The sequence below is a fragment of the Asparagus officinalis genome, chromosome 3 (assembly GCF_001876935.1).
Source record: "Asparagus officinalis chromosome 3, Aspof.V1, whole genome shotgun sequence".
In the NCBI taxonomy this organism is placed as follows: Eukaryota; Viridiplantae; Streptophyta; class Magnoliopsida; order Asparagales; family Asparagaceae; genus Asparagus; species Asparagus officinalis.
In genome coordinates this window covers 44,750,960-44,766,802 of record NC_033796.1, presented here as the reverse complement: position 1 = coordinate 44,766,802, position 15,843 = coordinate 44,750,960, and the positions used below count along the sequence as shown (strand labels likewise).

The window sequence follows — 15,843 nt, the reverse complement described above, 5'->3', positions numbered from 1 at the left end:
ATAGAAATGAGATCAAACTTTGATTCTGGGACGTGACAGACATATGAAACAGTAAGTACCGTCATGTGAAGGGATCTACATGTTCCTTCACCAACTTTGTTGCCCAAAGCAGAATTTCTTATCAAAGCAACACCTCCCTTCAATTTAAGTAAACCAAGAGACCAGCTTCTTACCAGAATTGATGTGATGTAAACATCAAGAGTTGAGTATCGACCTATCGTTGGAATTGATTGATTCATCAGCAACTGATAGATTAAAAAGATTCATCCTTAACTATAGATGCATGAGCAAAACTAATTTCTTGATCACCCAATTTAAGCTTGTCCTCTACTTAAGATACATTGAATGTGGCCCTTATTGGGCAGTAATCATTTATTAGATTCTCATGTTCAGCATTACCCCAAAACATATGCTTAAAACTCTTCTTGAAAGAAGGAGGAAAAAAAAAGTTTATTAACCATCACGGAACTCATACGTAAAGTTCATCTATATTAGCAAACAGTCCTATTGCTTTTCCCATAAACTATGCCTTCTCTAAACTTCTTAAGAGGACGAAGGTAGTCAACATAGCTTCATCATTGATCCTAACTGTGAATATGTGGGGACCAGTGGCCCACGTGAACGTGTTTCTTCTCACACGTTTCTTAACGCGGTTTGGTTTTAACCGCTGGCCCACATATGTCTTTATCAGGCTATAAATAGCCACGTTATTTTGTTCCTAGGGTTTGGTGCTCGGAGGCTTTGGCAGCTACGAAATTCTTTTGGCTCTGGCGTGCAATTGAAGGCAAGGGTTTGTGGCGGCTACAGTGTGCACGCGCAGGAGAAAAGGAGATTTTGGTTGTGGCTGTGGAAAAATTGGTTGTTTGAGTTTGTGGTCATTGTAATAGTTATTAGGATCCCTCGACGCGCAGTCCTAGAGCTGACGAGAGGAAGAGCTAATATCCCACTTTGATGGGATATTAGGCTTCAGATTCTTGTTCCCTTTGAGAAACAAGAATTCTTATCGATCTTTCTCTCTTATTGTGCACCAGAAACTCTGCCGAAATTTCCGCTGTGCACAACAAGTGGTATCAGAGCCCAGATTCCAGATCTAGGGTTTGGTTGGAGGAGTAGATCAATTTGGAGGCCCGTTTAGGACTTCGTTGGTGATAAAGGTGGGATCTTTGGTAAAGACTCTATCTTTTTAGTTTTGGATCTATTCTTCGTTCGTTGGTGCGTAAGATGTCGGGGAAAGAAGGTGCTTCTGGTGTCGAGGGCGGTGCTTCTGGCGCGAAGACCATTCAAAGTCTGAATATCCATTCTATGAAGATAGATGTGGAGAAATTTAATGGCACAAACAACTTTGGATTATGGAGATGCGAGGTTTTAGATGCGCTGTATTTGACCAAGAGTGTGGAAAATCGCTTGCATTTGAAGAGGAGACTTTATCGTTTCCAGTTGAAGAAGGGAACCTCCATTAGAGATCACATGAACCACTACACAAAGCTTCTTGCGGATTTGGCGAATGTGGATGTCAAGATTGAAGATGAGGACAAGGCGTTGCTGTTGTTGAGTTCCCTTCCCAACGAGGAATATGAGACCTTCGTTCTTACTCTGATTAATGGGAAGGCATCACTTTCGTATAGTGAGGTCACTGCTGTATTGGTGAATTATCAACTTCGGAAGAAGGATAAGGAGAATTCGACTGAGTCGGTAGCAGAGGCGTTGGTCGCAAGAGGGAAGAATCCAAACCGGAAGAATTGGAAGTCACAGTCTAGAGTAGGGCATCCTACAATTGGAAAAGATCAGTGTGCTTGGTGCAAGGAGACTGGTCATTGGAAGAAAGACTGCCCAAAGCTCGACGAATGGATGAAGAATAAGCAGAAGGGAAAAGGGAAGCAACCATCATCAGAAGCAAACATCGTATCGGATGGTAATAATTCTGACTCTTCTATTTATTCGCTTTCTATCAGTCCTACAGATAGCTATTCGGAGGAATCTGAATGGATGTTGGATAGTGGTGCGACCTATCATGTGTGCCCTAGAAAGGAATGGTTCTCCAGTTTTAAGAAGCTGGTGGATAGTGGTGTGGTGTACATGGCTGATAACCGTGCATGCCAGATCCTTGGGATAGGAAGAATTCGCATCAAGATGTTTAACGGGACTGTTAGAGAGTTAAACGATGTGAGATATGTTCCTTCTTTGAGGAAAAACTTGATCTCAATTGGAGCTTTGGTTGGAGAGGGTCTGAAGGTTCGTGTTGAGGACATGGTTCTTGAGATTGCGAGAGACTCTCGTATTTTGATGAAGGGCGTCAGGAGAAATAACCTGTATTACTTGACTGGAGGTATAATGGCAGGTGGAGAGCTGACGACTTCTGTTGATTCGACTAGACTGCGGCATTTAGGGCTTGGCCATTCCAGTATTGATTCCTCGCATAAATTGAAAGAGGGTGTGAAGACCTACAGTTTGAAGTCCAGTGAACATGTTGATGTGAGCAAGAAGACCAAGGTGAAGTGTGGCACCTCTATTCACCGAGTTAAGGGTCGTTCTGGAGGAGTTCACGTAGATGTTTGGGGGGCCTTCCAAGGGGGCATCATTGGGAGAAAATAGATGTTTGGTTTCCTTTGTTGGTGGCTATTCTAGACGTGTTTAGGTTGGAACCAAATCTCCTTTGGATAAAGTCCTAGTAGTCTCTAACAAATTGAAGAAGTGTGTAATAGACTTCACTCTAGTTTGGGTGGGAGATACAAAATGGACCTGTTTCTGTATTGGAGCCGAGCTCACGGCATTTCGAGACACTTCGTTGGAAAGGAAATCTTGGGGCAACTAGATAGGATGGTAAATTTGGAGAACCGTGCCTTGCTGGAGGAGGATCAGTGTTTATGGTCGAACAATGGTTTGCAGAAGAGTTTCTGGACAGAGGCTTCGACATATTTGGGTCATCCTATTATAGAGTTGTCAACTGCTGTGATTGGAGGTAAAACTCCATTGGAAGATAGGATTGGAGGTAAAACTCCATTAGAAGATAGGTCTGGTAGTGTCACTTTGGTTGAGGCTTCGATGATGGAGCTAATTGACTCTCAGCAGGTGGAGAGTTTTGGACAGACCTTAGAGGTATCGCAGCGGGTGGAGACTAATGCTACTCCACATTGGGTGGGGATTTTTCCACATACTCCAGGTCATTCTGCATTGGTTGGGATTCCAGCTGAGGTGACACAGCGTGGAAGTCATTTGGATTCGGATGCAGATGATGAGTTGGGTTTTGACTCGAGTACAGCTGATAGATGCAGTTTGGATATGACCATTGGTTCACCTCAGGTGGAGGTGTTTGAGGCCATTGGAGGTGCTATCAGCCGCAGAGTTGATGGTATTGGAGAAGGGTTGCGAACTCTTCTATTGGTTTGAGGTCATTCGCGGCCATTTGGGTGAACTACGTTCGGCTTGATTCCTTGGGCAAGAGGATACGTAGGCAGTCTTTCAGATGCAGCCGGTTTTGGATTAGTTGATGGAGGTGAGATTGTTTTGACTCTCGTTCGGGTTCACGACTTGTTGTGGATTGAGTTCGTACTGGACACAACAAGTTGGAACATTTGGATGCTTTGGTGTCGGCTCAGTTTTGGAAAAACTTCACCGAGGTGGAGAATTGTGAATATGTGGAGACCAGTGGCCCACGTGAACGTGTTTCTTCTCACACGTTTCTTAACGCGGTTTGGTTTTAACCGCTGACCCACATATATCTTTATCAGGCTATAAATAGCCACGTTATTTTGTTCCTAGGGTTTGGTGCTCGGAGGCTTTGGCAGCTACGAAATTCTTTTGGCTCTGGCGTGCAATTGAAGGCAAGGGTTTGTGGCGGCTACAGTGTGCACGTGCAGGAGAAAAGGAGATTTTGGTTGTGGCTGCGGAAAAATTGGTTGTTTGAGTTTGTGGCAATTGTAATAGTTATTAGGATCCCTCGACGCGTAGTCTTAGAGCTGACGAGAGGAAGAGCTAATATCCCACTTTGATGGGATATTAGGCTTCAGATTCTTGTTCCCTTTGAGAAACAAGAATTCTTATCGATCTTTCTCTCTTATTGTGCACCAGAAACTCTGCTGATCCAATTTGTTCAAACAGAACTCCAAGGAGCATGTTCTATTCTTGAGGCTTCAAATTCAACGAATAATGAAGACATAAGTAATTCAAGGAACGTAATGACCCGAATGAAAAAGGGAAAGTTAGAGGCGTCTCGTGCTTACGGTGAGAGGAACAAGGGCGACGGAGTAGATGGGCAATTTGGCCGCCCTCCATAACAGCGTCGCTGCAGAGGTATCCTCGCTCTTCTCGCTGCCTTCGCTGCTCGATGATGACGATGCTGCTGCTGCTGGTTGAATGCACGGCTTTTTGGGAAGAGGGAATCGTCGGGGATTTTGATCTCGCCGCAGCGGCAAGAATCTGGACTTGGTGGTGGTAAGCGCGAGGGGAGGTGGAGGGAGGGAAATAGCGGTGACAACCGCTGAAGCAAACGCCATGGGTTCCTCGTTTCTAGCTGGGCATTGGCTTGTGATCAACACTCGCCGCTTCTTCCTCCGTGGGCGCGCGTATTCGTTCTGGAAAGCGAGGCGGTGGGACTTTGGGTGTTTGGGGACAAGATGTGGGTGTTGACAGCTGATGCTGACCGGGATAAAGAAAATGAGCCGGACGATGACGATAAGGTAGCAGGCTACGCTACAGTCAACCATACGGGTAAAAAGACCCTACTTGCGGCGTAAATGTTACGCTCCGCACCGTGGACCACCGTCACTGGTCGTCATAATAAAATTAATAACGTGGGAGAAATTCTAGTTTATTCATGATGAAGAAAAATAAAGAAAGAAAGAAAGAAAAAATATACAATTTACTGCGTCAATTAATCACGCTAAACACAACAAAGAGCCGATTAATCAAGTTTATCATATAATATGTGAACCGAGATACATTGTCTACTAACTCAAGGAAGAGTCCGGTAGGGTCTAATGTACGTCCATGAGTCTCAATCTACGTACTGCCCCAACATAGTGATCCATGTAACTATGATAAAAACACCAACAAATAATACCTTGAGGGTCAGGCCCCCTCAGGTTGACTTCTTGAAAAAGTGTGAAAAACATCAGATCAGATTCATATGTCAAAGACAACACACGGGAGCATCTAAATATGAGCCTAGCGCAAAACCGCCAAACCGCCGTGGCCTTCTACGTAACAATCAAAGCTCTTGTGAGTTGCAGATAAATTGCCATCCAGATCTGAAGACAAACCAGCATATACAAAATATACCAAGAGACCTAAAAAACAATTCAACTCACACGTACTACTCAAACCCAAGATAACAACAACCCCAAATTACGACGAGCAGCAAGTCCTGCTCTTTGGAATCTCCTGTGCTGGTCCAGGGATAATGATCTTCTTCCCAGGTAAAGCAGCTGGCGCTGTACCGTTACCCTGGCCATCAGAAACTAGAGTCCTTTTGTTCACAATATTGAAAATCTCAGTGAGCACAGTCATAAAAGCAGGCTCCACGTTGGTAGACTCGAGAGCTGATGTTTCGAGGAAGAAGAGGCCTTCCTTCTGTGCAAATTCTTTGGCGTCATCGAGGGAAACTTGCCTTTGGTCTTCAAGGTCAGACTTGTTACCAACCAGCATGATGACAATGTTCTTATCAGCGTGGCTTCGGAGCTCTTCCAGCCAGCGTGGGATGTGATCGAAGCTCTGGCGTTTGGTTATGTCATAAACGAGAAGGGCACCAACAGCGCCTCGATAGTATGCACTAGTGACGGCCCGATACCTGATTTTTCAAGCAATGGGTAAATTGGATCAGATGATGGGAACGTCTACAAATAGTTAACAGGTTATAAAAGAAGAAGAATGCAACTTTAAAGCGATTGCATGATTTTAAAGAGATAAAGAAGTTGAGTGCACTGAAAAAATTAGAAGCAGAAATAAGATTTTGGTATCACAGCATAAATTAATGACTAATAATAAAACTATATATCCGAAACATTAATTGTGATGTTAGAGTTTAGAGTCTACATGGCTAATAGAAATAGTAGAATATGAAATTTTTGGAGGCTTCAACAAAACTTTGATCTTAGGTAAGAAAGTTTTCTATTTTAGGTATGTCAAGGTAAATCAGGGTAGCTGAGTGAACTGTCAGCTAAGTTGCATGGAAACTAGTACGGGTGCGGGTAGGGGCACGGGACATGGCAAAACTATAAAATGTAGAGTCCAGGGACACGGCTACATATATATATATATATATATATTGAATTTATAATATACATAAGATCTTTTTCCTGCTTCATTTGTTATATATTGAATTTATAATATACATAAGATCTTTTTTCTGCTTCATTTGTTATTAGAATTAAAAATCTGATCACATTTTTAAGTTTCTTTTATCATATTGATTATCATAATTTGGAAAGTACTCATTCTTTTTTACTAGATATCCAAACGACCCTTTAACTATATAGTTTTGAACTTGGGTATGGACGGAAACGAACCCGACCCATATCTAACTAGTTTCAAGAAACGGATGTGAAAGCTATACGTCGAAAGAAGTGTTTGACAAATTTTTTTTAATTAACACATATATTGTATAATTGAGTGCATGATCTAATAAATGCATGCATATATTCAAGAAGTGACCATAAAGTTTTGGTACGGGAAGGTGTCTAGTACGTGCCCGGTACAGGTACAGCTTCATTATAGAAGTACCCGGATAACATAGACTGTCAGCATTTATTTAGCACAAACTGGATATAGGCCATATATTCCAAGGAACGTTACTTTGAATAAATGTCTGCTATTAATGAATAGAAAGCTCCTATTAATGAATTTAGACAGAAGTGGTGGTCTGAAAAATTGACCTAGAGGTGGTGGAAGATTCCCAAACAATATTCCATCAATAGACATCTCAATTGCTCTAGTGTAGCCAATCTAAAGCAGCAACCATATAGCAAGTGCTTAAGAAACAAAGCCTTTTCCAAGTGGTCTTCTAGGCAGAAGCAGAAGAGAGCAATATCTTCAACCAAAATACATCTTTTCTTGCTTGTTTCTTTTGTCCATTATTTAGTGTCTGAACCATATTTTCCCTTAGTGAAATGCATAACACTTCTTAGTGATTCAGTGTAGACAATGATCCATTTTCCAAGTTATAAGCAAGACTAGCTCACAAATAAAACATGATACCCTAACTATGAATTTCTTTTAGTTTGTTAATTATTAAATACTTCAGTGAAAGAGAACTAGAATCTCCACCAGTAACGGCAATGCAAAAAGCACGTTAACAACTTATTCTGAAGGTACTAAACACTTAAAAGGCTTTCTTTCCTTTTTCAACTATTAATACCTAGCTGATATGGGCACATTCAAAGGTAGCTTCAGTTACCATTTTAGGTAGAGTCGGTGAAGGGAAAAGGAAATTTTTACAATGTAATTAGAAGATCTAAATTAAATAACAACTAGATATTGGTCTTCAATGTAGAACTAAAAGAAGGAAGAAACACTTGTGCAGTCATTTCATGAAAGAATCTGCCTTTCCTTTTCCTTTGGGTCAGAAAAATCATAGACATTACCAAGAAAGGAGCAGCTATTAATCAACAGATTCACATAAGGAGTCTCATCCCGTGACAAACTAGTACACCTTTCTAAGGATGAGCAAGAATGAAATATCTAAGAGGTTAAGAACCTAAGTGCCAAAACAAATCATAAACATTGCTGTTACCTTCCAAAGCTACTTAAACAGACATTTCTTTGTGTTATGTAACTGCTAATAAGAATTAACACCATAAGAAAAGGAAATACAATCCAGAAACCAAAAAGTCATATCCGTCAGCACTATCATAACTGCTAATAATAATTCCTAATAATAGTTTTCATGCAGTGTTTGATGCTACCAAACATGATATGGCCAACATGATTCCCTGTTGGTTTTGCATAGACATGATAGTTGTGCAGAATCTGGGTGTAAATAGCTAGTGACATAAATAGGAAATGAATATTACTCTTTATTGAACCAAATCATGTTTAGCACCATAGAGTCATAGACAATTAAAGTTTTAGTGCCTACTTGCAAATCATTATATGCGAATATGAAAGAGAACAATTATGAAGTAAAAATAATAATATATAATACATAAAAATTTAAAAACACTTAGGCTAAGGAGGTTTTTATTAGAACCTCACCATATATATATATATATATATATATATATGGAAAAGTGTTCATAAGGTGGCACCATAGATTCAATCTAAGGTAGCACCTTAAAAACTACATTATAAACTATCAAAATACACGATCCACTCTGTTCATTTTGATTTATATGTTTTGGATTGTATACAAACAAAAAATTAGCCATATTGGGTTGTAGTTATTCATGCATAAAGTGATTATAAAATTAACGGTTTTACGACAATATAACAAAAGAGACAATGAAAAATATATATTAGAAGTATTTAATTATCATGATTTTTGTTTTATAGATATTTTGAGACATTTAGATTATGATGAATGGAGCGGATCTTCAATTGGAATAGTCTAATTCATGAATCAACTCAATCAAGAGGAAAGGTGCCACCTTACAAACACTTTTCCTATATATATATATATGAGAAAAAGTTATGTCAACTTAAGTGGGTCATCCACCAAAGTTTCTATCCATTAATGATACCTAGAGATCCGTACATCATATGAAGAGACTTTTCATCAATGGATAAGAACTTTGGTGGATGGTCCACTTAAATTGACATAAGTTTCTCTCTCTCTCTCTCTCTCTCTCTCTCTCTCTATATATATATATATATATATATATATATATATATATATATATATATATATATAACTATGAGCAAAGCTCCTATATACTTAAGTGGATAGAGACACTTGTCCACCAACTTTTTTATCCATTAGATTCGCTTTGAGATTTGTGCAAGGCTTAAAGTGTAAATATTTACAGATGTGTGCATTAATTTGTATCATATATTAGCACAAATCTCAAAGCAATAATAATAGATAAAAAGTTAGTGGACAAGTGTTTCTATCCACTCAAGAGTTTATAGGAGCTTTACTCTCTCTCTCTCTCTTCTCTTTCTCCTCTCTTCTCTCTCTCTCATCTCTATATATATATAGTATATATATATATATTATATATATATATATATATATATATATATATATATAATATACACACACACTAGTTTTTATGCACGTGCATTGCACGCGATTAAATATCATAATTATTCATTTTTAGTTTATTTTCTTACTAAAATTTGTTCCTTGATTTCGATTTTTTCTCACTTATATCTCTAAAATTTAATATTGTAATTATTTATCTTCTTTAATATTTGTTCGAGTGGGCTACATGAAAAAACTAATATTTGTTTGAATGGGCTACACGAAAACAACGCGAGGCCAATTTGAATATTCATGTTATTTAAATCGACATGAAAGAATGCTTCCCCAAGGAAGTATAATATTGTAAAAGTAAAAAATATTTTAAAAAAATAGCATTATAATAGCAAGAGAAATAATTAAAGCCAATGAGCCTAGACAATTGATTAGAAGTGGCTACATGGCACAAAAGAGAATATGGATTTTATTCATAATCATTGATAGACTTCATTTGAAAACCATAAGCTAAATATTAATGCTAACTCTAATATAATTTTATATGATATAAAAGCATCCACAGAATAAGTATATAAATATATACTTATTTTGGCATTGATAAATTCTAGGAAGGTCGAGATTTAGATCGTCAACTTTTTGGCATTATTGTTCTAACTATCTAGATTACAATTAGACTACTAAATCTGCAATTGGAAAATAACTAAATGTTTTTAAGAAAAAAACAAGGTTGTTCTTTCATTTAGTTGACACTACAATATTCTTTTCTAACATAGAATTTGAATACATAGAACATATCATTATATAATACTTCCCGATATATGTAAACGGAAAAAAGGAGCAGCAAAATCACCGACAATACTCGAGGAACAAACCGAGCAGAATAGAATCTTCACAGAAAACTTCCGTAAGTAATAGCAACAAATAAGCACTAAAACATATCTAAAAAGATCCTTTTTCTCCATAATTTACTTTAAATATTTTCAACAGTTTTCTTGTTGAGTCGAGACTTTTTGAGTACGAAGAAAAACATGGAACAACTTCATTTAGGATTGGAGTGCAAGTATCATGCTCAAAGTCATGACAACATAATCTGCTTGAATAGTTCCCGTAATTACGGTACTCGAACGGAATCTTATCATCAGCGATACTGATAACTTTAGGTAATTGTGGTGAACCTAAGCAATTCTCTTGGCAATTTTCGGTACAGACGCTCAACATTTCAATCCAATTCTTGTTATCCTTGAGTAAACATAGCTTCACCTGAGGTTTTTTATATGTAACAAGCGCAACGCAAACATGTCCTCTTAGTTCATGTATAATTATACAACAATCTCTTCTAAGTGGGTGTATGAGCGATCAATGTAACTTCAAACTTCTCATGTTTGATATCAAACCTAAGGACAGTCATGCAATAGCCTTCATTTTCTTCTAGGTAATTTGAATATCATGATTATTTAAATTGATAAAAATAAAGTTTAAAAAATAAATTTTTTTGTGGGATTGATCATCAACTCAATAATCTCTCTCAAATAAAATTTTATTTTTTTAACCCAGACTGTGACCACGTGATCTACTATTTTTGAGTTATAAACACATTAATCTAGTACTATTTTTTTAACCCAGACTGTGACCACGTGATCTACTATTTTTGAGTTATAAACACATTAATCTAGTACAACATCTCTATTTATTAGTATCTTGTTATAAACACATTAATCTAGTACAACATCTCTATTTATTAGTATCTTGAAGTCTTTAAAAAATGGGTGGTCATTCAATTCGCAAAGGAATTTTGCATATGAATTTACTTGCAATATGTCCATTAAATTTTTAGTTAACTTTACATTGAGTTTGCTACTTGTAATACTGTTGGCAATGTCATTACCTTTTCTCTTTAAAGATTTCACTGGAATATATCGAACGTTATTGTAAAGACTCATCGATAACAATATGTGGAATTTTGTGTCGTTTAAGACTCATCGATAACAATATAATTTAAATAAAGCAGATATAAGCTTTTGTAAATATATTAAAAAAATGAACTGTATAAGCAGCGGTAGTAGAACTTGATAAAAAAAAGGACTTGAAAAAGGCAAGTGAAAAATAAATGAATTTAAAATGAGGAAATGAGGCTGGATGTGGATATGATTGTATCATACATATTTGTACTTAAGGAGGTATTTCATATACATTAATACTAAATAATAAGTGGCTTAAGTCGATGTTTTTCATGCTCAAAACGTTTTATAGGATCCCATAAGCAAAATAATATGGTAATAAGATCTGAAACACTTTGTGAACTGTCTTTTGTCCTTCACAGATCACATCAAATCCTACCATGCATATTTTGGCATTTAGGGGACCGATGAACAAAGGCATATAGTTTTTAAGAAAAAAATTAGCTTATGAGATATTAAAGAGAAGGAACATACCGAGAATGAAATCCTATCATAATAGAGATGCTACTACGAAAATCTCTACCTCTTCCTAAATATAAAGATCATCGGGACTCGAGAGTCTCCATTCCGCTTTCAAAATATGTTGAGTTCAGGACATCTATGGCATTGACAGACTAATGTGTGTAGTTTGAACTGTAAGTCATAAATTACAACATCAAAATTGAATAATCCTAATACTAATCAAATAAATAAAATAATATTTTGCTGATTCATTTTCAAATATGGGCTTGGTAATTTAGTGATTTTAATGTGTTTTGACAAATCCCCTGATAAGCAAATATCAATCACAAAAAGCAAAGAAAATATAAACAAGATAATACACACAGGTAGTTCATGGTTCAAATCACTAATTCCAAATTACACTACAAGAAATCTAATATAATCTCTCTCAAGTGAAGAGTAAGCACAGAGCCAATACAAATATCAGCAGCCAAATAATTTAATTATCTTGTGGTTCAGAATATAGAGAGAAGTGAGCTATGTTCCAAATTACTGTAGTTTTCTCAAATTTCTATCCCAACCCATGATATATATAGCTACACATTTTTGTTTTTCAGACTTTGCATAAAGTAAGAATATTAATTCTATAACAAATTGGATTATAATCAAATAAGCTTGGCAAAGAAACTTACTGAGATCATTTGAATTTCCTTATCAACATTAGCTAACAGCCAATAGGAACGAAACCATAAATTTTATTAATAAAGATATAATTATTAATTAAGATTAGATTACAATGTAACATCCAAAAAGTGTCAAGGGTAATAGGATATTTAAAATTTGTATTGGATAATTAGGATATATTATGATTAAGATATAATATTCAAAAAAGTTAATGGTAATATTGACCATGGAAAGTTTTTCCGAACTCATAATTTTAAAGAGGGCATGATAGTGGAACAATCATAATAATCTCTGAATAGAATGAGAAATGACATAACATGAGCGATATTAGTCTAACTCTACTAATTTACTTTAATGTTCTTAGTACCCAAGTTATTTTCTTTTGGTTGGATGAATATGTAGATGACACATTCCTGTCATTCTTAATTACTATAGTTAAAGATTTTTGTTATGGGCAAAAAGTTATCATGGATCAATATGCATAACTTTGTAGCACATTCTGCCATAGTTGTTACAGAAGAAACAATGTTCAACAACCTAAAACCCTCATCTGTAAGTATCTCAAAGAAGTGATGGTGATACTAAAGTCTAAGACGAGCGAGAATGTGCAATTGAAGAGTAGGTAGTCACATTATCATCCTGCGGGTAAAGAAATCCATAATAAAATTTAATTTTTGTATGTGTTAAGATTAAAAAAGAAAGGCTTATTTTTATATATACCTTTTAAACCATGCATATTTGCAAAAATACCCCCAAATCTTAGTATTGACAAAATTGTCCCTAATCATCAATTGTAGAAGAAAAACATATTCGTACCCCTCTTCACAAACCAATTCATCTTAAATCCTAGCTAGTTTTTTATTTCAGCTCTAAAATCCTGAATTCACTAATCTCCACATCAATGAAAATTTTGCTCTTTTAGTGGGCTTCAAAGGTAAAGGTCTGACAAACATCAAAATTGATAACCTTTTCATTTACATTTCATAAAGACAACAAACACCAAGCATTGTGTCATTACTATACCTTATTACTTAATGATAACCTAAAACATTACAAATATTCATAGCAAATTATTGTCAATCTTTAATTTTAGTCTTACAGCTCCAGATTCTAAATACAATTTAAAAATTGAATATTTAAACATAAACTATGGCATATAATAAAAAAAAGAAATGTCAAATCAATACACAATCAATAAAAAAATCTGTAAAAGCTTTATAGAAATCATAAACCCACATCTTAGATTGAATATCTAAACATAAACTCTAAGGAAATCCTAAACCAACAAACCCCATCACAAATCTTTCAAGAATAGAATGCCCAAAACAAATCAAGATCTAAGAAGTAAAAAAGAAAATGAAAAGGAAAGCATACATTCATTGCAGGAGTGACAGCCAAAAATTCGAACCCTAGGAGAAAAAACAACCGTCGCAAGAAGTGGAGAAAACTCTTTCAATTCCATAAAAGGAGATAGCTCTTTTTAGAGGTGGCGGGGGAGAATTATTTATCTGAAATTGAGGTATTCAATAATTTGTAAAGATAGTTGTGGGTAAATATTAGTGTATAGATTAGGATGAGAATGTAATTAAATTTCTTAATTCCAATATAATCTAAATATAATTTGTTTCCTTATCTTTATACTATGTATATCTACTAAGAATTTATTAATTTCCTAGGCTAATGATAGATTAGTATTAAAAAATCAAATTTGATTAGTGATAGAATAGTTCAAACTTTATAGGGGTATTTTTGTCTACCAAAAGATTTTCCCGAACTCGTGCTTTTAAAGAGAGTATGATATATACACACACACACACACAAAATCTCTGATCGATGTATTACTTACAGAAGCAGGCAAAACATATGCCACTACCACACATCTACTATGTTGTATGATCACTTCTAAGAAGTCATGCCCATATTAGACACCACTTCTTTGAATGCCATTGCTCTCAAAAGCCATGATAATATCATATGCCCTATCATGTGCTCTAGCATGACGTATTTTTCAATAATGAGCTGATGTTGTCCTTCTTAGTCTCTCATCAATATAAACCATTCGCAAAGGACAAGAGTTGAGAAGCTAGCTAGAATTCGACAGTCCAAAAATTACAAGCCAATTATATGGGTTATTGACAGTTTGGGAGGCAATTTCACGAACACTATTTCTTTGAAACCATAAGCGCAACGATTGTTAACTGTCAAGTAACAAATATCTCTATCACTGCTCAAACAAAAAACATATGATTGGTACTAGGAGGTGCAGTACCATAATCCAAACTAATTTGGCAGAACTACATCGAGATTTCACTGATCTAACCAACAAGGACCATTATTCAACCCCAAATCTATTTATTTATTATTCGTTAAATTTGAATGAAACACTGATAGAGGGTCGATTTACTGCCACATTGATCATATAGGTGATTTGACGTGGTTTTACACTCGCACTAGTCTCAAGCAAACACAGCAATGTTGACTTCATCGTTTGAATAATACATTTGTTAGAGACCCGGGAAAACTCGCCGCTAAAAAGGTGGCTGCTTGAGCTTGAGGACTCTCATCCATGTAATAACTTGGGACTAAAAAGATTCCCTACTACATCAAATTAGCATTCAACAAGAGTGAAGACAAACACCGACACCCCGTCATCAAGATTCAAAAACTTCAAAAGGCCAAAGCAAAGTCGAAACCTAAGACATCTCATAGACTAAGATCCAAAAACAGCCCAAGAAGCATTAGCATGTCTCAAATCTCTACACCACTTAAACAAGATCTAAGTTACTAACTAAGATCCGAAAAGAGAGAATAGCATGTCTCAAATCTCTACACCACTTAAACAAGATCTAAGTTACTAACTAAGATCCGAAAAGAGAGAAATTAATTAAAAAAAACTCTACACCACTTAAACAAGATCTAAGTTACTAACTAAGATCCGAAAAGAGAGAAATTAATTAAAAAAAACACCTACTAGATCTACAAAAATGCAAGAGATCAAATTGTAACTTAATCATCAACAATATCCAATCGAGTTCTAGGTCTAAGATTTACCTCTCCTGGCCAGCAGTATCCCAGATCTGAGCCTTAACACTCTTATGACTGATCACCAGCGTCCGAGTCTGGAACTCGACGCCGATCGTCGCCTTGGAATCCAAACTGAACTCGTTCCGAGCGAATCGAGCGAGGATCTGAGACTTTCCGACCGCCGAATCGCCGATCAGGACGACCTTGAACACGTAGTCGATCTTCTCCGCGCCTCCCGCCATTTTGTTGCCGGTAATCTCACAGGATGAAGGGGAATAGAGAGGTCAGGGAGAGTGACCAGAACCGCGCTCTCCCACGATGCTGATGACGAGAGAAGAGGAGGAGACGAGGACCGCGGTCGCCTTTTGAAGAAGGGAGTGTCGACTGTCGAGGGTCGAGGGGAATAGAAAAGACGAGAATGCCCCTGATGCAGCCGGTGCTCCGGATTTGGGAAGGGGTGTTTTTTGTAAATGCGTCTGGCTTGTTATTATTGGCCGATGCTGAAGGTCGAGTCAGGACCGAAGAGGGAAGAACTAAGGAGCAATAAAGACGGTCTTATCACATGGGCAGCAGATGGCCAAGCTCGTGCAGTTGTGAGGCACGTGG

General features: G+C 36.8%; 2 protein-coding genes across 2 annotated transcripts in view; both read right to left on the bottom strand.

Annotated features, from left to right (window-relative positions):
• Positions 1 to 4,683, bottom strand: part of LOC109835033 (2-carboxy-1,4-naphthoquinone phytyltransferase, chloroplastic) — a gene marked incomplete at its 3' end in the record, with an annotated part of 13,648 nt that extends 8,965 nt beyond the window's left edge. The window contains exon 1 of the mRNA XM_020403032.1: positions 4,221 to 4,683. Within this exon, the coding sequence (XP_020258621.1) occupies positions 4,221 to 4,493 (273 nt within the window). The remainder of the gene's footprint in view (positions 1 to 4,220) is intronic.
• LOC109833985 (ras-related protein Rab11D-like) lies at positions 4,901 to 15,743 on the bottom strand. Its single transcript, XM_020401871.1, has 2 exons — positions 15,265 to 15,743; positions 4,901 to 5,785 (listed from the first exon to the last, which is right to left on the bottom strand). Exons 1-2 carry the CDS (start codon positions 15,477 to 15,479, stop codon positions 5,344 to 5,346), a joined length of 657 nt encoding a protein of 218 aa, XP_020257460.1. The 5' UTR covers positions 15,480 to 15,743; the 3' UTR covers positions 4,901 to 5,343.

Excerpts from the sequence above, each read along its gene's own strand:
- LOC109833985 (XM_020401871.1), bottom strand. The coding sequence starts at position 15,479 with ATGGCGGGAGGCGCGGAGAAGATCGACTACGTGTTCAAGGTCGTCCTG. Across the intron at positions 5,786-15,264 it reads GATACTGCTGGCCAGGAGAG|GTATCGGGCCGTCACTAGTG; the intron begins GTAAATCTTAGA and ends TTGAAAAATCAG.